The sequence below is a fragment of the Podarcis pityusensis genome (genome assembly GCF_964106645.2).
Source record: "Podarcis pityusensis genome assembly, chromosome: 4".
NCBI classification, from domain to species: Eukaryota; Metazoa; Chordata; class Lepidosauria; order Squamata; family Lacertidae; genus Podarcis; species Podarcis pityusensis.
Genome location: NC_138027.1, coordinates 68,010,258 through 68,034,175, shown reverse-complemented (window position 1 = coordinate 68,034,175; position 23,918 = coordinate 68,010,258). Strand labels below are relative to the sequence as shown.

Sequence of the window (23,918 nt, the reverse complement as noted above, 5' to 3'; positions counted from 1 at the left end):
CAGCCTTCTTGTAGGAAAACTCTCTCTGGAAGAACGTGAAGTTAAAGGTCTAGAGACTACCAAGTAGATTCATTAAAAAATAATGAACTGTGGTTCATCCACATTTCTCATTTTACTGGGCTCCTGCTATGCTGACCATGCTTAATTAGAGTGTTCGTCGCCTTTTGAAGCCCAGTTGCTCAGATAGTGTTATAGTATAGTTTGCATCGGTAAGCTCTCATTATTCCTTGGCACACTGAACTGCCCTTCTTCTTGCGTTTTGCTCTGCTGAGTTTCTTTTCCCCCAGGTGAATGATCCTCCCATGGACAAAAAATAAGAAAACGGCTTGCTTATATCAGTATCTGTAAACCAGACTTGTGCTTTACAAGAGGGGCAGAGGTGCTTCTTTTACAAGCAAAGAAACAGGGAATAAGTTGCTTCTAAAAGCCAAGCTCAATTCTTACTATATTATTAAACTGCAGAAGGAGAGTTGGTAACGTGCATGCCAAGCAGCTGAGGTCTATTTAAAGAACCTGCTGTGTTGCTACGTAGCAGCAGCTGCTACTGATTTTATTATGCTGGTGGTGCCTGTTCTGGTGTCTTAAAGTTAATCACAGTATAGTTTGGAATTAGAGTGATTTTAAATATGTATGTATGTATGTATGTATGTATGTATCAACACACACCATAGCAGACTTCTGCATTCCCCCCCAGAAAAATGCTCCATTTATTCCATGTCGAGCATGCTGCAAAGTGTACAATACAAATAATGACTGAAGGGAATTTTATGCCTTTAATCGCCAAGAGTGAGGTATGATTTTCAGTTTGTATTGTTGCACACACCCTCATCTCCAAGCAATGAGAGGCTTCAGGGGTTTGAGCACTTACCCAGGTTTGGTTTCTTTGGAATGAAGGTCAGTGGCAACTGTGGTGTCTGTAGGATATATGGCTTCATTTACACAGATATACAGCTTGAACTAGGATTTCCACCTTCGTTCTGGCAAGATAAAGGACAAGTCAGTTGGGTTTTTGTTTTTGTTTTCAATCTGGTACTAAAGTGACTTCAAAGCAATCTGTTAGAGTCTATTGCAGCCTAACAGGATGGCCCCTCTGGAATTTGTCGTGCGCACACATACACATGAATTGGTAAATCTGTCTGTGCTTGGCTACCCAGAGCTTAAATACAGGACCTTTCCTGCACCCTTGCAAACACGTGCATTTGGAGAGGATCCCTAACTTGGGAGGGGAGAGAGAGAGAGAGAGAGAGAGAGAGAGAGAGAGAGAGAGAGAGAAGACCCAAAATATAGGACAAAACTGTATCAATACAGGATGCAGCATTTTACATTGAAATATGGGACAATCCTGTATTGTACAGGACAGGTGGCAGCCCTTGAGCATTAGATGGAAGGGCTCTCTGCAATAACACTCCAACAGATCCTGCCTCCCCAGAAGGCTTCCAGGTGGGTTTGCAAAGTCATAGCTATCATTTTAGCACAGAGATAAAATCAAGCCTCTCTGTTTCCACCTTCCAGCCCCAGACAACCTCATCTAGGGACTAGCCCTGGCTAGTTCTTCTGCCTCTAGGTTGATTTAACACTTGACCAGGTGAGAAAGGGGAAGGCCCACCCATTTATCTCTCTGGCAACATGGCCTGCTCTTCATTCATGTAAATAGAGTGTGCTTACAGGTCCACCTATGGCATATTAGCCTGGCAAACAAGCTGCTCTGACCAGTTCAGCAGTTCCTTCTACGACAAACTCCCCTCTTGTAGATAGGAAACCACAGGCTTGGTTGAGACCTGCAGCCAGCATTGAAACCAGCTGCCAAATCCTATAATGTAATATACGCAAAGATATTGTGACCACTTATCCTTTCTGTCTTTTGTGAATGTTTTTCCTTGCACAAATATCCTGAGCAAACAGTGCTTGACTATGTGCTCCTGCTGCTGTATTCCAGGGACAGCTGAGGCTACTACTCAGTATCCTGCACTCATTAGGTGTAAAAGGGTAAAGATACCCCTGACCGTTAGGTGTAGCATCCACCTAATGGCCAAGGGGACTTGGCTGACAGACCTGTTGGAGGTGATGGAATGAAGTTAGAGATCCACAAATTTGTGATGCTAGGGGACTTAAAGCTAAATCTGCCTTATCTGGCTTAAGCTTCAGACTTTATGGCTATTATGGGCATATTAGCAGTTTGAGGGGTGGAGCTAGGTCCAAAATAATGGCTCAAGAATGATGCCAGGTGCTAGTTGGATGAGCTGTATATTCAAGTACAGGCCTTTATCTGAGTTACTACAGGAGTCAGCCTGTCAGATCTACAAAAATAATCCCGTAATCTACTCGTAGATTCCAATCTAACCTCTGTCTACCCTGTATAGTACAGGCAGACAGGTGGCTGATATTCCAAAGGCAGCATTGCAGTGGAAGGGAAGCAGCTACTCTGTCTGATTTTTTCCTGAGGAGGCAGCAATTATATAAGACTAGCTGGTCCCCTATTGGCTCCTGGGTCCACGTGGCCTGGGCTGATAGGCTGCAGTACATCTTTCTGGCCATTATCTGGATAGTACTTTATAGCAGCAAAATGAGTCCAAAAGTTCCTCTTACCTGAGAGCTGCCCATTGGCACAGGGAGTAAAACACTTGACTCTCACTGACAGAGTTCCTGGTTCAAGCCTGTTGGTTCCCTAAGAAAGGTAGTGTTCTTAATGTTTTATAGACCAATCATTGGATGAGTACTTTTTGCTGGGAGAAACTGAAATGGTCTCTCTGAGACTAATTTACTGTTTTAAGAAAGTTTTCAATTTTTCCCAGTTTGCCGCAACATATTCTAATTGCTAATGTGGCACAGTTGAGAACATTTTGATTTCTCATTTGAATCTCTGTGCTGTCAGTTTTATATCATACATGAGAAAAGTGAGTAACACTCCTCTAAAACAAATTGTCACATTGTTTAGCATATATCCCTATGGTTCTCTGTGTTGTTTTCCCAAACAATTAAAGAACCTGGAGTCTGCATTTGAATCATAAACATGGATTTATTTGACACTAATGGTGCTTGTTGCTGAACACATGAGGTTTCACAGGATGCTGAAAGACTATTATTTCCTTTGACTGCATAGAATTGTGTGAAAGCTCTTAGGTACCTAAAGATAGTAGATACCGTGGTATTTGTGTAGTTCTTTGATATAGCTTGTAAGTTTATAATAAGCAAAGGAACAAATCTGATCTGGGCAATCAATTGACATAAATTCCATACTTTTTTAGAGTATTAGTGAAACTTTTGAAAATAGTGACTAAAAGATTTCATAGAATCATTGAATAAGGGTCATGTCGTCCACCTCCTGGCAATGCAGGAATCTCAAGTAGATCATGCATGACAGATGGCCATCCAACTTCTGCTTAAAAGCCTCCAAGGAAAGAGAGCCCACTACCTTTATGGGAGTCTGTTCTTTGGTGAACAGCTCTTACTGTAAGAAAGTTCTTCCTGATGTTTAGGCAGAATCATCTTTCTTATAACTTGAATCCATTGTTTCAGGTCCTAGCCTCTGGAGCTGGAGAAAACAAGCTAGCGCCATCCTCCATGTAACATCCCTTTAGATTTTTGAAGATGGCTATGGTATCTCTTCTCAGTCTCCTCTTTAGAAGCTAAACATACCCAGTTCGCTCAACTGTTCTTCTTCCAGACCCTTTGGCATCTTGGTCCCCTTCCTCTGCACACATTCCAGCTTGTCAATATCCTTCTTACGTTGTGGTGCCAAGAACTGGACACAGTACTCCAAGTGTGGTCTGACCAAGTCAGAATACAGTGGTACCTCGGGTTAAGTACTTAATTCGTTCTGGGGGTCCGTTCTTAACCTGAAACTGTTCTTAACCTGAAGACCACTTTAGCTAATGGGGCCTCCTGCTGCTGCCACACCGCCAGAGCCGATTTCTGTTCTCACCCTGAAGCAAAGTTCTTAACCTGAAACACTATTTCTGGGTTAGCAGAGTGTGTAACCTGAAGCACATGTAACCTGAAGCGTATGTAACCCGAGGTACCACTGTACAGCAGGACTATTACTTCCCTTAATTGGGACACTATACTTCTGTTGATGCAACCTAGAATAGCTGTTGATTCATGTTAATGCATTTGATTGTAGTAGTACGTATGTCAGTACTTAGTATAAAAGGGGCTGTGGGTGGCACTGTGGTCTAAACCACTGAGCCTCTTGGGCTTGCCGGTCAGAAGGTTGGCAGTTCAAATCTGCAGGATGGGATGAGCACCCATTGCTGTGTTCCAGCTTCTGCCAACCTAGCAGTTCAAAAGCACACAAAAGTGCAAGTAGATAAATAGATAAGTAGATAAATAGATATCGCTGCAGAGGGAAGGTAAATGGTGTTTCCGTGCGCTCTGACTTCCATCACGGTGTCCTGTTGCACCAGAAGCAGTTTAATCATGCTGGCCACATGACCTGGAAAGCTGTCTGTGGACAAACGCCAGCTCCCTTGGCCTGAAGCAGGATGAGCGCCACACCCCATAGTCACCTTTGACTGGACTTAACCATCCGGGTTCTTTAACTTTACTAAGTACCGTATACAGGAAAGTTCAGCCTCAGCAAGCTGCAGAGAATTCTAAAGGCCTGGGAGGAGGGGGAAGCTATTATTTCTTTAACTAGCCTTGATTTTGAAAATTATTCTCAAATGTGGGAAATAGCCAAAAAAGAGAGGTTTCATTAAAAAGAGGAAAAATTCAGTAATCTAAAGTTAATACATATTTTGCCAAAAGAGCCAGTTTTTAATTAATACAGAAAAAAGGAAATAGGTTAATTAGTGCAAAAGAGAGGAAAGAGGAGAGCTGTGCACCATTTGGCTCAAGGCAAACAGCATGTGTCCCCTGCATTTGTCAGACACTCACAGAAATTGCTGGATTTAACCGTGGAAGAATATGCAGAACTTAGAAAGGAGACAGGCGGTAGCTGTTTCAGAGGCTTGAAGGTGATCTGAAAGAAGCAATGTTGCCTGTGGTGTGTGCACTTACCTCGCTGTCATGTATGGTCAAATGGCCTTTGAAGGGTTTTTTAATGCATCAAACAAAACTCGTAAACCTGCCACAAGCCAGCCAATCTTAACATCAGGATATTCTCAGATCGAAACTAGAAGGGATGCCATCTGCACAATTAACAATTGCATAAATGGCTCTTACAAAGTCAGTTGGAGGCAGAGTTGGCCTGATCCAGATTAGGACCGTAGATAGGGGAAGTTTTACCCATTTCCTCTAACTGCTGTGGTTCCGATTTATTTTCAGAGACATTTACATTGGGGGGAGGGGTAGAAGTTCCCATAGAGTTTGTCTCTCAGAAAGCTACAGCTTTCCAAAGTTCTGATAAAATATTGTGCTAAATGCAATTTCTTCATTGTTTAGGGTGGTGTGTAGCCACAGATAAAATGTTTTATTTTAGTCTACCTAGACATCTGTATTACTGGAATAATATTGTTGAGCATCACCCCAATCTCAGAGCAGTGCAAGATTCCAGGAGTTCCAGGCACTTACCCATGGAATGAGGTTCCATAGAGTCTGTGATGTCTGTATGGTTTATTTATGCATTTCTACAGCCTGAGCCTATGATGGAGGGGTTCATAGCTTTAGCACCCCAAGAGGGCTTTGCTTTGTCCACAGCCACAGCCTTGGATTCAAATAGAAATAAAAAAAATGCTATGTTTCTATCTCCCCAGCTTGCTCCTTTGCATCCAGCTCACATCACTCCAATTCTCAGCTCTCAACTTTGTCTTTCTAACTACCCATGAGCTGGGAGAGATGGGCATCCCACCCATTTGCTGTCTTGCACAAATCCACTTCCTTTGTTCCCCTTAATGGCCCATCATTCAGATGATCACCTCACCAGAAAGCTAGCCTGGCTATTCCAAGAATTAGAAAGGGGGGGGGCTTGTTGGTGTAATGTGAATTAAGAGTTAAATAACATAGTGCTTGTTCTCATATGTTGAACTAACACATCCTCCACTTCTGGATGTGACCTTAGTTAGGGAATGCCTCAGGTGGTTTATAGATCTGGTTGTTTATCTCCTCAAAGTACATCAAGAAACCAGCACATTTTCTAGTTTTAATGGAGTTTTCTCCGTGGTCATAATAGATGGTTGATTTTCTGAGAGCTTTCTGCCCTCATTCAGTTGACCTTTAAGTCAACTGAGAGCCGATCCTACCTTCTCTTATATTGGCTTGCACTCTATGCTGGAGATGGAGGGAAACATAAAACTTTACACGAGTGTGTGTGTTGGCAATCCATAGGAGAAGATTTCCAAAGCATTTGGAAAACTCACTCATTCTTTTGAAATGATAATCTTCTTTCCTAACCTGGCAACTCTGCTTGGCTTTCTCTAATGCTATGTATGTTGATAATCTAGGAAACGGAACATCTCATGATGAGGTCTGTCTGTAGGAAAGACATCATCATCATTATTACTAAACTTTGCATACTGCCCTCTACCTGCAAGTCTCAGGGCAGTTCACATCTTAAAGCTTTGAAGAATTCCTGAGCTTGAAAAGCTTTACGGCGTGACAAAGTGGGAGATTAACTAACCCACTTCCTTCATTTTGTTTTTGTAAAAATAAATATGTAGGTAATAGATACGAAGCTGCCATATACCAAGTCAGACTGTTAAGAACGTAAGAACCTGAGCCTGTGGGATCAGGCCCATGGCCCATCTAGGCCAGCATCATGGTCTCACTGGGGCCAACCAAATGCCTATGGGAAACCCACTAACATGACTTTCCCCTCCTGTGGTTTCCAGCCATGGGTATTCAGAAGCATGAGAGCCAGCGTGGTGTAGTGGTTAAGAGCGGTGGACTCGTAATCTGGTGAACTGGGTTCGCTTCCCCGCTCCTCCACATGCAGCTGCTGGGTGACCTTGGACCAGGAGCCAGTGTGGTGTAGTGGTTAAGAGCGGTAGTCTCGTAATCTGGGGAACCGGGTTCGTGTCTCCGCTCCTCCACATGCAGCTGCTGGGTGACCTTGGGCCAGTCACACTGGGTGACCTTGGGCCAGTCTCTCAGCCCCACTCACCTCACAGAGTATTTGTTGTGGGGGAGGAAGGGAAAGGAGAATGTTAGCCGCTTTGAGACTCCTGAAGGGGAGTGAAAGGCGGGATATCAAATCCAAACTCTTCTTCTTCAGTCACACTTCTCTGAAGTCTCTCAGCCTCACTCACCTCACAGAGTGTTTGTTGTGGGTGAGGAAGGGGAAGGAGATTGTTAGCCGCTTTGAGAGTCCTGAAGGGGAGTGAAAGGCGGGATATCAAGTCCAAACTCCTCCTCCTCTTCTTCTGTGGAGGCAGAACATAGCCATCATGGTTAGTAGCCACTGATAGCTGTATTCCCCATGAATTTGTCCAGTGCTTTTTTTCTTTTAAAATGTTTAGGGGTACTCTCATTTTCCTACTCATATTGAAATACTGCCCCTCAATTTGGCCAAACTTAGATTCACAAAATGTTTAGGGGTATGCGTACACCCCCGCCAAAAAAAGCATTGAATTTGTCTCCTTTGAATCCTCCTTTAAAGCTACCCAAGATGGTAGCCATCGCTGTCTCCTAAGGGAATGAATTCAACCGTGTATCGTGTGAAAAAGTACTTTCTTTTATCTGTCCTGAATCCCGCCAAGGTTGTCCAGAAAGGAATACAGCATTTGGGCTGAAACAGGTTCCCCCTGCCTGCACAAGGGTTTGAAAGCAGGACTTCTTCCTGCAAAACATATGCTTAGGTGCTGAGCTCTATCCCTTCCCTTGTCCAGATATCTGTAAATTTGGTACTTACGCAGCTTAGGCTGTTTCTGTCTTCCTTCTGGGGCAAAATCACTAGCTGTGCCTAAATACAAAGTAGCTTAGGTGAGTTCCGGCTGAAGAATAGCCCTGGTTATAAAAAATCTGTAATTAATATTGTGGGCTGCTGGAAGGTGGGGATGAGGATCTGAAAGGCATAATATAAATATTTTAATTAACAAACGCATTACCCTTTTGGCAAGGCTGTCCCTGCAGGGCTAGAACAGGTGTCTATTTCAGTCCTTCACATTTGAGGATGGGGAGCACCTGGTTCCAGCGGCCACAACCTGCTGTCCTGCCTTTCCTGCCACCTTTCCATTCACCTGCTGAGGCTCTCCACATCCTCTCATCTTAAAGCAAGGCAGTGAAGGGAGGATGTGGAGGCCAAGGGTCTTAGAGGCACATCACTGATATATCAGTGGCAAAATAGAAAAATGTAAGCTGGGGGTGGATAGAGAGAGGGGTGTGTCAAGAAGCAGCAGCAGCAGCAGCAGCAGCAGCAGAAAGCTGTGGGGAGGAGGGCTCTTTCCTTTGCCATCATTATGAGGAGGGGTGGATATAAAGGCCCGGGGGGGGGGCACACAATGTGATTTGCCTCGGGCCCTGTTCCTCCCCTAGGGATGACCCTGCTTCTCATTGCAAATAATTAGGACATGTTTATTTTGCTTTGAACAAGCAAGAGGCAGTTGGGCCATCTCAGCTCAGCACCCCCAACACTTAGATTCGAGTTCTTTATAGTGAAATGATGAAGACATTTTTGAACAATGTAGATAAGGTGGCATTGAGATAAGAGATTAGATGGGATCAAGGGGCTGGTTGTTCTACTTCCTGTGATCTGACTCTGTTCTAATGTCTATTTTTAATCTGTACCCTTTGAGCCAGCAAGTTCCTTTGCTGGGCGGAATCATCTGATTTATTCCATCTGACAATGGATTGCAGTGTTTGGCTCTGGAATGAAGGTTTCTTCTTCTTCTTCTTCTTCTTCTTCTTCTTCTTCTTCTTCTTCTGTTAGGCCCTTGATGAACTATTAAAATCAGCATGCCTTTTCTTATGCTCTGTTTGCGTATTTGTTAATAAAGCAAATATTACTAATAGACTATAAGGATCCGGCACTTTCTTACCCAAAGGAATTCAAAGCACTGTATCCTTGGGCAGCTACAGGGCTCGTTTTTCATGCCTTGCTTAGGATCTCCTTTTACAAAGTACCTGGCGCTGGGAGCTACCATTTAGATTTTCCACAATGCCCCAGAAGAATCATTCTGGGACATTGCAGGAGATTCAAGTGGTGAATCCAAGCCATCCAGCCCTTCTCCAGAATTCTGCTTAAGGGCTCATCCATACTGCCACTTGCCCCACTGCTTTCCTCCAGGGAAACCCGCTCTTTACTGCTAATTGGAACATATGTCAGTTTTATCTGGATTGACATTTCATCTGATTTAGCACTAAGGAGTGGGTTTTCTGGAGGAAAGCAGTGGGGCAAAGGCAAAACTGCTCAGACCCATGCTTTCTAGGCATGGACAAGCAGAAGTTTGGACGAGACCTACCGGTAATTTGCCTGCTGTTGCTGTAAGATAAGACCGCCAGGGCTCATTGATGTAGGAAGGGTCCCACTTTGCCAAGGGTTCTCTCAAACCTGGCTCCATCCCTCAATATTAGGAATAAATGTTAGCACTTAGACGTAAATCAATGGTGCTGTGGTGTTTATGGCATACTAAAACTTTATGTACCACAATCTCTGTTGTTTCTCCCCTACATCTGGTAATCAAAGTTCATGATTGCTACTATTAATCTGTATCATAATTCAATCAAGGATATACTCAGTCCAAACATAAAGAATCCATTCATAGCAAATAGCCGTTCACAAGCCTATTGCTTTAAATCATGGGTAGGCAAACTAAGGCCCGGGGGCTGGATCCGGCCCAATCACCTTCTAAATCCGGCCCATGGACGGTCCGGGAATCAGCATGTTTTTACATGAGTAGAATGTGTCCTTTTATTTAAAATGCACCCCCCCCCAAGGTCTGAGAACAGTGGACTGTCGCCCTGCTGAAAGTTTGCTGACCCCTGCTTTAAATAATAGTGTACGGTGAGTTGTTGGAAATAAGAGAGATAGACAGTAGAAAATATTATGAAATGGATTGCTAGCATAAAATGATTGATATCGGGTCTGTGGTTAAGAAGCTGAATTCCGCCCTAGTCATCAACAATAGTTACTGGTCCCTGCTGCCAAACAACTGGCTTCATAAGGTTCTTCTGAATGATCCAGAAGCTGGTGCTGATGTAGGTGTTGAGCCAAGGATTGTAGTGTTGTTATTTTTTCATGTCAAGTAACCAGAGCCCAGAAGCCTTGCCCTACTTACCAAGAGTAGGACCCTTTGTTCTCTTTTTTTTGCATGCCAATGTTAAGTCTCTGTTTGTCCCATAGCAACTAAAACAGCTTTGTACCATCAGGTTATTTAGGAGGGATAAATGCTAACTTAACTGCATAGCAATTGCCTTTATTGTTCGTTTTGGTTCAATAGGAAATTTGGTTATTTGGCATTATGGTGGGCAAGATTCTAACATTTCAAAATTAGTTCCTTTGTGCAATGAATCAATATCATCTATTGCTTTTAGAAATATTTTTCAATTGTTGGCCACTTTTGTGTGTGCATGCAGAGATTGCAAAGGAACATGGAGTTCAAGAAAACTAGGTTGGTGACTGAAAAGCATGGAACAAACAGACTGAGGTTCCTTCCAACCTTTTACTTTAATCTCTAGATACATAATTTCTTGCCTTCTCTTTTCGTATAATGTCTAAAAGAATTAGTTTTGTTTTGTGCTCTTGAGGGGTGTTATGAAAGTTCTGGGTGCATTTCAGTGAAGAATTTGCCATTTTGTTATTCGATTTGTAGGGCCACCCAGCAACAAATATTCCCTGGAGTGGCTTACAAACAGGCAGTATTTTAAAAAATGCAATTTATGGTAATTAAAATCAACAATAAAAGGCAATAAAAATTTCCTTGCAACAGAGGCAGCATAAATAGTTCACAGCTCAGATCAAAACTACACTAAGCAGCTACAGCCCCAGAGTGGTTTAAAATACCGTTCAAATGCCTGGGTGGATAAGAAAAGGTCTGTACTTGGTGCCAAAAATATAATAAAGAAGGTACCAGGAAAGCCTCTCTGTGGAGGCTATTCCATAACTGGAGTGTTACTACCGAAAAGGCCCTCTGCATATTTTTATAATAATTAGTATTTATATCATGCAAATAAATTTTATGTTTGTTCTCTAACTTCATTCTCTGATTAAGATTCCTGTAAATGTCAAGCTCTCTAGAGAAAGATGTTGTCTCCTGTGCAATGTGTCATACTGAATTTGCATTGTGAAATTATCCCTGAAGTCTGTATATCCCCTCTCACACACATAGTTCCTTGCTTGACCCTTTCTTTTGTGAGCAAAGCCACTTAAGTAATGCAATCTGAATCCAGAGATAAAAGTCTCGAGAAGGCTTTCCTAAGAAAACTGAACAAAAACAGAGAATCATTTGAAGAGAAATGAATAGAGAGAGGTTTTGCCTTTCTTATTTTAGGCCTTGTACATAGCAGGGTGTCATTTGACCAAATGTACAGAGCAAAACTCCATCAGAACAACACAGCCAGTCAGAACACATGCTATCTCAATATAGATCATGCCACTCTGCTTGGCTGCTGAGCATTACCTGCACCTGTCCCCTCTTGGCTAGATCATTTTAACTTTAAGAGAATGAACTCTAAGTAACACATGGAATTATCTCCTGTTGCGCTGCCAACAGCCTTAGCTATTCTGTCTGTCTTTTTTGACCCATAAAGATTGGATTTTTGTTCTGTGGTGGCCAATATCCATCAATGCCCTTCATATTTTCTAGTGCCTTCTGTTAGGATCAGGCCTCCTATCCCACTAATGTCTCATAAGTCATTTGTCATCAGAATATGATTCAGGGTCAGCTGTTTAATGTTTCATCTCCATGCAGGGACATTATTCTCAAAATTTCTTTCTTTCCTTCTCCACTGAATAAGTAGAAAGGGGGGAGACCTCTGCACCTGCAAGTTCACAGACAAAGTCAATGGCAAATCTTATATTAAAATTCCCATGCTTCATGTAGTCCGAGACAGATAATACTTAGCAATACTGCTTTGACCTTTGTAATGTTCCATCATCTAATACTTCTGTTCACCTTTATGTTCCACATTTCTTGCATGTTAAGTATCTCTATGAAACTGGGTAGAACTGCCAAATACAGTCCAAGCGGAATGCACCGTAAATGTAAAGTGGATGGCCCTGAAATCCCCCTAATCTTAGAAAAATCCTCATTCAGGTTGTTGCTGTTGTTAAGCAAGTGTTAATTCTCTGGAAATAAAGAAAATCTGGTTATTAGCATATGGATTCTTTGTTAGCTACACAAAGAGCATATTAACTAAAGCCACTTTATGATCTCTGGTTTCTTTTCAAATCTGCCTTTGTTCAGGGTGGAATATACATTTACACCGTTCTTCCTGTATCTAGGGAGGCGTAGCTAGCAAAGAGATGGAAACACCAGCAAAGGGAGATTTTGCTTCTTGAGTTCTAGGGCTGAAATTAATAGCATTTGCTGTGGTTCTTAATAACATTTGGTGCAAGGTTCACTGTATTGACTGACTGAGGCAGGAGATGTATTTCTCAAGTCTGAATCATTCAAGAGTAGCTTGTAAAACAGGAATATCCAATTGTGTTATGGGTTTGAAAAATGGCAAGTATAGCATTGGTGGCCTTACAGTGAACTCTGGTGGTGCCTCATGAGTTTATGTCTCTCAGCCCTACAACATTCTTCGCTTTTGAAATAAATTGTCCATCCACTGATCAGCCCATGATAACCTGTCACACTTGAGCATGTTTGCCTATCCTAACCAGCTGCATGATTTTACAAGCTGCTGTGACAAAGATAACCACGGACGAGGCATCCTATAAACCTCCAAGGGAATATTTCACTCCACAGCTATATACAGTGGTGCCTCGCAAGACGAAATTAATCCGTTCCGCGAGTCTCTTCGTCTTGCGGTTTTTTCGTCTTGCAAAGCACGGCTATTAGCGGCTTAGCGGCTTAGCAGCTATTAACGGCTTAGCGGCTTTAAGAAAAAGGAAACAAACTCGCAAGAACTCGCAAGACGTTTCGTCTTGCGAAGCAAGCCCATAGGGAAATTCGTCTTGCGGAACGACTCAAAAAACGCAAAACCCTTTCGTCTAGCGAGTTTTTCGTCTTGCGAGGCATTCGTCTTGCGGGACACCACTGTAAAAGGATAGGGTTATTCTCTCTTTGTCCAAAGAACTACACAAAGCAGCATGGCAATACAATGATTTCATCCAGTACACAACTACCACAAAATCTTCAAGTATATGTTTTCCACCCTGACAGTGTCACATTGAAAGCCTCCCTTTTAGCCAAAGAGCTGCTCACAAATGGGCCTTTTCTCTGAATTTTTGTTTCCTCTCTCTAAAGTTACAGGGACCAATACCTCCCCCCCCCCTTCCACTCTGGCTGAAAAGACTGAAAAAGACTTTGTCCCTTGGGTGGGAATGGGGAGACAGAGTGTGTGTCATGTTCCTTAAGGAAGAGCTGCTACTAGAATGCTTTCCTGACACATGGTTGCTTTTCGTGGAGTTGTTGTAGACTGAATAGGATGGAGAGATCAATAGTGTTTTAAGACCAGTCACGTAAGTTGCAAATGTGGAACCACTTACCAGGAGTCCCCAGTTACTTCAGCTGCTGGATTATTCATGAGCAAATTCTTTTGGGCTTTGCACTCATTCAGGCTAATGCAGTGGTGGTGATTTATTTTGTTTTTCCAACTGAGCAGCACTGGCATGCAAATTAGTTGCACTTCAGTCAACCCGGCAATAAATCTCAGAAGCAGGCAATTAATTGCATTGGAAATCGGGGGAGCCAACAGAAACTCAAGTTCATCACCATCAAGTGGCAACTAACCTTTCCCAAATGTTAAAAAGAAAAACAGCCCCTTGATGTAATAAAACAAATATTGGCTTTGAGGGTGTTTACATGGCAAATAAATATGCATTTATCTATGTGTTTCTGAGATACTCAATAAGATTAACACTTCATAACAGTTCCTTAGCAAAAGCTTTGAATGCTCCAGCACAGGCTTTTTGCAATCTCTGTGTCCCATTTTGCTGCTTTACCAATGTACTGGTTCAACTTTTCAGAAAGCTATCAATTAATTACTTTAAATTAATTATAAGTAGATGATAATGACTGTGGTTTTCCTCAGAATCTTTCCTCTTAGCCTTTAGAGGATGCTGAAGGATTTGAATGGCTGAGTCTATCCTTGTGTGACCCAAAATTACCTTTGACTATGTGCAAACATATTTTCTTAGGGCAGCTGCACACCTGATGCGGCAAACATGTTTGGCGTGCGTTTCTGGCGGCAAATGCACAAAGAAGGAAAGACATATTTTTAAGTATCATGCTACAAACATCTGAAAATACTAACAGGGCCTTGCAAATATCTTATCCATGCTTTAAAAGTGCAAGTTTATGCATGTTTGCTTGGCAGTCAGTCCCACAGTGTTTAATGGGGCTTACTCCCAAGAAAATTGAGCATTAGGATTGCAACCTAAGTGTTGACTGATAGAACTGGAAGAGACACAGAAGTCATCTAGTCCAACCCCCTGCAATACAGGAATCTCAGCTAAAGCATCCATAACAGATGGCCATCCAACCTCTGCTTAAAAACCTCCAGGGAAGGAGAGTCCTTAGCCTCCTGAGGGAGGCTGTTCCACTTTGAAAGCAAACACCAGATAACATATGTGTACAGGCATATGACACTATTGGTTCTCATTAGAAAAATAAGTAATAATATACAAGTTGGATTGCTATGATGCAAGTTAAAGTGCCTTAATTCTGATACTACTTTTGACTCCTATATTTATGTATTTATGTACATATGTTCGTTTGTTTTGCTGTCAATCTGGCTTTATCAGATGTTGGTCTGTTTGTCTGTGGACTGCAAGAAGTGGGGAGAGCTTGAAATACCTTAAAAGCCACGATAATGTAGTAATATTTACTTTCTTCTTCTTTGCTGCTTTCCCCGCCCCCCTCTCCGGCTGCATTAAGACATGGGGCTTACTGGTTATAATGCTTGTACTTCTGTCTTGATTTCTAATGTTCCTTTAAACTGCAGTATCTTGTTGTGTTATGGAACTGTGGCCTTTTTTAAATCAATATACTGCCATAAATGGCTGGGCAAACTGCATACCACCTGAAATTTCATCAACATAAAACTGCCGCAGTTTTCTGAGTTAAGGGGGTTGCAAGCAGATTTTTCTATGGAAACAATGAACATGGAAATTAGTGCTAAACTTTCATTAGATTCCACTAGGTTTCCAGAAGTGACTTTTATGTCATGTTAAAGATAGCATAAGATGCAAAAAATGAACAGGTAAGTCAATGCTGTGAATATGGAATAAAGTGGTATCTGAATCCAGCATCAGTCACCACTGCTTTGGCACAATCGCCAGCCCCCATGCGTCTTCTTTATGGCTCCCCAGCTAGTGTGGAACCATATAGCAGATGGAGTGATACCAGGATAAAAGGTAAAGGTAAATGGACCCCTGACAATTAGGTCAAGTCGTGGCCGACTCTGGGGTTGCTGCACTCATCTTGCTTTATTGGTTGAGGGAGCCGGCGTACAGCTTCCGGATCATGTGGCCAGCATGACTAAGCCGCTTCTGGCGAACCAGAGCAGCGCACGGAAACGCCGTTTACCTTCCCACCGCAGCGGTACCTATTTATCTACTTGCACTTTGACGTGCTTTCGAACTGCTAGGTTGGCAGGAGCAGAGACCAAGCAACGGGAGCTCACCCCGTTGTGGGGATTCGAACCGCTGACCTTCTGATCGGCAAGTCCTAGGCTCTGCAGTTTAACCCACAGTGCCACCTGCATCCCTTGATACCAGGATACTCTATAACTAATCAGATTTGACCGTGTAATAACATCATTGAGGGCAAAGAAAGATAAGTCAGAGTGAAGACTCCCTGCACCAGAATTGCCTTTGTTCTTGATGGGCAAACTGTCACCCTGTTTCAAGGAAAGCATGTATGGTGTGGACATTTCATTGTAGCCAAAAATATCTGGGGAAACTGCTGTTTGTCTTGGCTCAGCTCTGTTCTCAATACTCTTGGTGTTGTTGTTAACAAATGTCCTGTTACAAGATCCCAATTCTCTCCACTAAAAAAGAAAACCTTGTTATCTCTGGAGCATAAAAATATGAATCATCACTCTCATCTCCTTTTTTACAGAAGCTGCAAAGAATCGATCCTCCTTACTGTTATTCAGCCTTATCCTGTAAGTAGTTATCATGTTTTTTAGAATTAGTTTCCTAGCAACATTTACTGCTTTTGTCTGCCTATTCTCTCTGTGTGTATCTTCCTTATCTGCATAACCAATAGCACAAGTGAAGTACGAGCTGTGTCTTTGAAGATAAATGTGATGATTATATACTACTCTAGACAGAAGTGGAACAATGTAAGTGTAATTTAAATAAATATGGATATGTTCCAGTATGTATGAGGAGTGCTTCTTGGGGGCAGAGGAACAAGGATATTGAATTCTACTCCAAGACATTTCACAAGTATACTAGCCAATCTTTTTGAGTCTTCTTTTTTTTGCTTCCCTTTTCCCCCTTGTCTAGCAACACTGTGATTATATTCCTTTTCAGTGGGTTTTAAATGACTAGGGGGTCTTTCCCCCTTTTTTTGGTGACGGGGCTGCATTTATTCCCCTTGAGCAAGACCCAAGCAAACTAAAGACCCAGCTAAAGTAACGGAGCAAAAAGTGATGTGGCAATTCATGGTATCCCCCACCCCTGCAGACTGTAAGACACAAAAGCAACATTTGCCTGTTTTTATGTAGTACTGGCATGTGGCAGGCAAGATCCCTTTGTTCACACGAAACAGTGCAAAATACAGGCCTGTCTTAAACAGGTGGAAAGACTCCTCCAAAAGTGCCTGGGGTACATATGATGTTCATTTTCTGGACAACTGAGTGCTTTAAGCTAAGAGGAGACTCTGAGTGCCCAAGCTACAAATGTGGACAATGTCTCTGAAGGGATGAGACATTATTGCACCCCAATACTCCCAGAGGAATTTGTGACCTTGTTTGCAACCCACACAGCAAGTGTTTCCTAGCCACTCTGGGTGGTGAGCGCCTGGGATGTTCACATTAATTTGTCTTTATAAAAAAAATATAGTATACCTTTCTGAGTACAAGTCATCCAAAAAGGAGGGGAAACAATTTTAAAGCCCTCAGATTTACCTCATGGAGGAATTTGGTCTAGTGCAGATTATGAACAAGGTCACAGTCTGATTTTTACATTGACCTGAGAAGTGTGGGGATCAGGTGAGTCCAGCCCCATCCCTGATTCTGACCAAGCAAGTGCTTGATAGACTGAGATATAGGCACTTCCAAAGATGCTCTGATACTTCTTATTCTACCATAAAATATTGCATAATTCTCTTTCCCTTTAGCCTTATCTACACATTTTAGCCTACTGGCATTTTATTTAATGTGCTTATTAATTTACATGGCATTTTATTTACACTATGTGATAAAATGGTAGCTTTCACTGCGGTGAGCAAATGATGGAAGAAATCTGGCTCATAGATCTCAGAACTCATTATGCAGAATTCTCCTAAGTGAGTAGTGTCCTTCATGCTTGGACAGCCCCCTATTTAAATGGTAATAATATATCCCCATGCCTTTATTCTGCATCTTTTCCAGGTAGCTAAGGCTAGCAGCAAGGAATAGATCATGTTTGCACCAATTATTATGTAAACAGAGATCTATTTGTGGCCTAAAGTCTGTGTCTTTGATGTACCTTTTGACTCCAGTTAATTGAAGTCATAGCAGGGATCCATTGAAGGTTTGTAAGTTAGTGTAAAATGGCATCAGAATTAAACTCACAGGATGTTTGATGCCATGGTTTTTAGGAAATTCATTCCACATTTTATTATTAAGAAACACAACTGCTTGTTCCGTTATTGGATTTAATAATATAGAAAGCAAAAATATACAGCCTGCAGTGAAGCTGTATGCAGCTTGGAGACATTCTTATAGTGCTAAATGCAATCAGAGGGATGCATGTTATAAATTTTATTCCTGGCCTGAGGCCATGCTACCTCTGATTGGATAGCAGCAATCCTTTTCTTGTACACTTATAATGCTCCTGAGATTTAGAATGCTGAAACAGTACCGTAACTGGCTGTGTACTCAGAATGAACTGTTGCTTGTTTTTTTTTAAAAAAAACAACAACACAGAAGCATATTAGGTCAACTGCAAGAATAAACAAACCAAGGTAGTTAACTTGAAGCTTCAGATGTACCCATACCACTACAATAACCTCAGAAGGACCTAGGACATTACTCTGTTTGAGTATTTAAAATTCTCTTTTTATATGTAATGAATTTTCTCATAGGCTGAAACAAAACAATACGAACCGTTTTAGAGTGGCCATGTTTCCTAGTTTACAGAGGACAGTCCTGTCTTTGAAGGGCTGTCCAGCCCAAGTCTGAATTAAAATTAAGAACCAAAGGAAATAAAAGCAGAGCCTCTGAACTTGCCCATAACATACATACTTACAAACATAATTGTATTTTTATGCCACCTTTCCACAGTTCAAACTGTGTTCAAGGTGGCTTACAACATGAAAAAATACATAACTACAACATAATAAAAGTAGTTGTGAGCAATAAACAGAACATTACAAAAATACACAACTGAACCAAACAATTTCCACATAATCCACAAAGTCTAACATAAGGATACACAAAACCAACAGCAACAGCCCTTCCTCAACAAATTCCCACATGCAATCCAGCCCAAAAGTCTGTTCAGCAGCCTCAGGTTTTGTTGCTGAAGTCGGTCCGGGCCCTGCCCTCACAGGTCAGCAGGATATAAGACCTGCAAGGCAGGGAGCAGGTCTTCCAGGACTTACAGAATTCAACAGTACCTGGGCAGCAGACTGAGTGGGCAGAAAAAAAACTGCTTGCCAGTAACATTGCTCTTAGGTGGTGTGCTAGTGAGTAGATAGTGTTAATCTCAGCTCATCGGTTTTACCAGATGAGTTTGTTTTTTTTAAAAAAAATCTGACTCCGATGCTGTATGTGTTCGAACCAGATACCACAGCAGAAATATTTTATTTTCTTTGCTTCAAGGTAGAGATGATCTTAAATGAAGTATAATTGCCCCCATTTGTTTTGTCAAATTGTTTTGATCTCCTGAGGAAGTGTTGTCTGTCCAGCAGTTGTGTAAAGAGAAGAGGGAGCAAAGGTGTATTCTGAATTGGATAAAACCAGTGGTATATGTACGCTTGCTACTAACCCATCATGAAAACAACTCAGTGAAACTAACACTATTATAGAATTAGAGTACTCTGGTCATCTGCTGAACATAATTCACTCAGTGTCTTCCAGATTAGTTTTGCTTAAGCTCATTCATTTTCAGTTTAATTACAACCAAAGCCAAACATTCTTCTTTTGTGCTTCCTGTCAATCTAATAAATCTTTCTCAGGTTAATTTGAATGTCATCTGTACTGATAAGGAAAGGATTTAAGAGCTTAATCACTTGGAGCACTTTGAAGTTTCACTTTTCTGGAAGTTTATTTGATTATCTGTTGAAAACATTTTGTTTTGTAAATGGGTTATCATTGCAATGGGTAGTTTATTAGGCTTAGGCATATTTCCAATTAGATCATTTATCCATTGTGCTGTGCATTCAGGCTTGGAGAATAAATTTCAATTGAGGGTCTGATAAGCCATCATTCTGGAAAGCTATTAAATCCTAAGAAGGTATCTTGCTGTGAGGGAACAGCATAAGCAAGTCTTTGCTCCTACTGAGGCTGGCAATTGAAGGAGACCCTTTAATCATCCCCATGAATCCTTTTACTGTAAAGCTCAACGTGTATACAGATAAACAATAAAGTATACACAGTTATACAAACTGATTTCAGCATGTGGTTTGTTCTGTGGACTTACGATTATTTGGTGTTTTGAAATTATTGTGGGAATGTATTTTGATATAGACCTAATCAGGAAAACAGCTCTGGTCTTCACCCCCACTCCTGCCCACCCCCACTTATCCAGAGATGTTTGCTAGAAAATCAAACATTTTCTTCCATGCTGGGGTAGGCATGGCAGTCTTTATTTGCTCCAAATTATTGCCATGAAGTGAAGTTGAAGGTTTACCAGCAAATCCTGCAGTAAGAAAATAGAGGGGAGAGGGAGAGGGAGAGTCAATGAATTAGCCTGGGGCCAAAGGGCAGAGTGGCTTGATCTCTTACTGCAGCTGCTTTCTGATTCACTTCTGGCTGCTCCTGAATTTCTGCCTCTCTCTTGATGTGTTCCTCCCTTTATTTCCTGATTCTGTTTCTTCATATCGGGCAGGTGGCGGGGGTGACCTCAGCTCCAGTGGTCAAATGTTGCCCTCCAGGCATTTATGCCCCTCAGAACTCTCTCCAGGGCACATTCCTCACCAGTCCTCCTTCATACACTCCTTGACTGTTTTCAAATACATTGTGATGCTCAGTCATATTTTATTAAAAATATTCCAGTACCTGGTGGTGGACCAGGTAGTCCCCCAGTTCAGATCTGGGTGTCTTGCAGACTCAATCCTCCTGCGTGCTGTCAGTCCTATGGATATATAATAATGCTGGCCTGCATTGTAGTTTTCTTGTAAGGCTTCTAATGCCACAGAGAGAATTATGTAAAGTGTTTTAAGCTCTTAGGGAAGAGCCTAATTATAGATATCATTAGACATTATAACTTCCACTTAAACATCATTGTGCTCTTCCCTCTCTTGGATGTGTGAACATCACACACCCTTTGTTTCCATGGAATTCTGAGGTCTACCCCAGTAAAAAGTGCATACTGACTATGTACCATTATTTTCCTGGAGATAATTCACTGCCTTTCCAAGATGCTATATTAAAATAAATATTGACAAATATGACAGCCTTGGAGCCATATTGGTAGTCAGCAACTGCTGCGTAATTATTAGTCAAGAAAAAGTTGGCCATGATGGATAGTGCTGTGAAGAGAGAATGAATGAGATGGGGATAAGTACTAGGGACATAATTTTTTTCTGGAAATCTAAGCAACTTTTTCTCAAAAAAAAAAGCCTGCCTCACAATAAAGGCTGCAGACATGTGTCTTCTCAATTCTTATTGTTTTAATTTTGTTATTTCCCAGTGAACCAATTCTTGTTCCTGTAAAGTAGCTGGCGTGTAGCTTGTGGCTATTAATTACCATAGTTAATGTGTTTACTGTTATGTAATGATGAAGTTCATTTAATAGCATATTTAATGTGAGCGTCTAAGAAGATATGCAAACCTTGCTCATCTTTTATTATATCTGATTTCACTGTATCATTTTCAGTGAATGTTAAAGTAGGAAATCCCACATAACTTTCATAGAACGTTTTTTCTCTCTCCCACCTAATACACGTGTTGTAATCCATTTCATTGTTATTAAGCTAAAACCCCTTTGTATTTTTTTTATATGCAATCAAAGCTGTGCCTTTTTGAAAGTTTCACAATCCTGTAAATAACAATAGTGGAAAATAAAGGGGACAATATTTGTCACAAGGTCTGTAGCAACATGATATGGTGTGAGATCTCTTATGGGAACCAGTAACTCTAGGATAAGATATTGTGGCTAGGCATTTTGCATTTGTGCAGTCAATGTCTTTTGAACATTATGTGCACAGTTATCTATGGACTTAACTGGGCTGCAGCTCAGTGGTAGAGTACATCATGTTTTGCATGCAGAAAGCTCCAGGCTCAATCTCTGCCAGTCAGTGTAAACAATATTGAGCTAAGCGGACCAATAGTCTGACTCAGAATAAGGAAGCTTCCTTTGTTACTGTTGTATTCTGTGCGCCGGTTGCAGTTAACAGATTTGTAGTAGGTTAATATGTTTTTGTAACTGTGAGTTTCATAAAGCAAACAAATGAAGCACATGAGGGTGGCTTGGAATACAGTCATACCTTGGAAGTTGAACAGAATCTGTTCCAGAAATCCATTCAACTTCCAAAACATTCGAAAACCAAAGCGCAGCTTCTGATTGGCTGCAGGAAGTTCCGGGTTTTGATCATTCGGGAGCCAAAATGTTCAAGAACTAGGCTGTTTGAAAACCAAGGTACAACTATAGCGGTCTTTCATTGCTACCGTTGTGTTCATACTATCATAAGCAAGTTGCTTCCACACTTGTGGCGATGAAAAAAATGTCATTGGTCCACACAGAAGAGTTCTTGCTGGCATTGGTTACGGTAAGGTTTTATAATTTTCTCATTCTTCCTACTCCCAACAACATAGTGCTAATGAGACTGGCTTTATTGCTGATTTTATTACAAACTATATCTTACAAACCCTATAAATATTCTATATTCTGCATTCCCTGACAAATGCATTCCTTAAGCTCCTGCTTAAGGTCATTAAATGAGAATAATGTCTTCTATTTAGCTAAAAAGAAGTGCTTTCATAAAAAAAAAATGAACTAGTCGGTCCATGAACCGTTAATCACTCTTATACTCACAATATGAATATGAAGGTATTAAAATAGAAATTGTTGCAACATATCAGTTTTGGTTTTATTGCTGGACTTATTTTGTTGGACACACGAGCTCTGAAAATATAAATCAAATTCTTTTAGTAAGAGAAGCACCCTTTGAAACATTTCAAAGCTGAAGCAGCAACCTTCAATGATATTGCAGTTCAGATTCTAAAACAACAGTATTTAAACATTTGACCCTAGATCATTGGGAAAGTTTGTATTTGGTATTTAGCATGAATCACCAGATATGATGGGTGCAATGGATCTGATAAGCCTGGATCATCTAATGCAAGAGTGGTGGTGGCGGGGAATCCTTTTTCTTCTCAAGGCCATATAGAGAACCTTCCAGGGATCACAGGCCAGTGGTGTGAAAGGCAAACATGGGCAGTGAAATGGATATGAATTTTACTTTTGTACAAGAGGCTAGTTCCATTGCACTCACACATTCCTCTCCATCCTCTGTCTAGACAAGAACTATTAACATTATCAGCTCTTGTACCTGAAGTTTCCCATTCCTGATCTCATATGATTGCTAGTATGACCAAGAGGCTCAAATTTGGGGGCATTTTGGTATTTCCCTAGCACCTTGACTCTAAATTCACCATTTTACCTAAGAAGGTAGACTTAGGACAAGTAAGCAACATGTGGACCTTGGCTCACCTCCATTAACAGAGAATAGAAGTAGCTCTTGATGTTCATGCAACATATGTGAGACTTCCGGAGTATGCAGGTGCCTTTCTCCCTTCTTAGTCCCCAATGCAGTCAAATACTCCGTATTCACCTATTAATTTGTATTTTGGAGCCCGGGACAGGGAAATCTCCATGCCTGAAGCACCAGAAAATCCATCATACTCTAGATACTTAGACACCCATTAGAACCCATCATGATTAAGGGACCTTTAACTCACATCTGCATACAATCACCCACCTGCACTCTGGACATTTGCATTAGATTTCCATGGCAGGAAAAAGAAAATATTAAAATTATCAGAGATGCCATTCTCTTACTCTAATCCAAAGAAAAACTTTTTACTTGTACTACAGAACCGTTTAAAAGGATATAAAACATGCTATTTTGACAGCAGCCATACTTTATTAATTAGCAAAACAATTGTAATGACCTTTTTGCCCAGCCAGTTACATGAAGGTCACAACTTGGGAATTCTTTTGATTCTTTTGTTTCTCCATGGCATAAAATAACAACTTATTTTCTTAAAGGCACACACCTACGTACACACACACACATGTGGGGATTGCATTCAGAGTCATTGCACACTTGTGTGAAATCGCATGCAGTTGAAACACCCCACTCCTCCCCCACTCTGCCCCATTGTGCCCCTGCTCTGCCTCCACCCCAGTTACACCCTTTAAGTGATGTATTTTATGACATTTCCAGGTTAGTTCTAGGTTCAGCGCTGTGCCCAATTGTGCACATATTGGTCCCACCTAAAATGGGGGCATATATAGAGTAATAGACAGCTTCCCCGATGCACATTGTGCAGTACAT

At 41.4% G+C, this 23,918-nt stretch overlaps 1 protein-coding gene across 4 annotated transcripts in view; it reads left to right on the top strand.

Annotated features, from left to right (window-relative positions):
* The window catches only part of FRMPD4 (FERM and PDZ domain containing 4), a 203,489-nt gene that overhangs the window by 150,060 nt on the left and 29,511 nt on the right, over nucleotides 1-23,918 (top strand). For all 4 annotated transcript variants that reach the window (XM_081001279.1, XM_081001280.1, XM_081001281.1 and 1 more), the window contains exon 5: nucleotides 16,104-16,149. In XM_081001279.1, coding sequence (XP_080857405.1) covers nucleotides 16,104-16,149 — 46 coding nt within the window. The remainder of the gene's footprint in view (nucleotides 1-16,103; nucleotides 16,150-23,918) is intronic.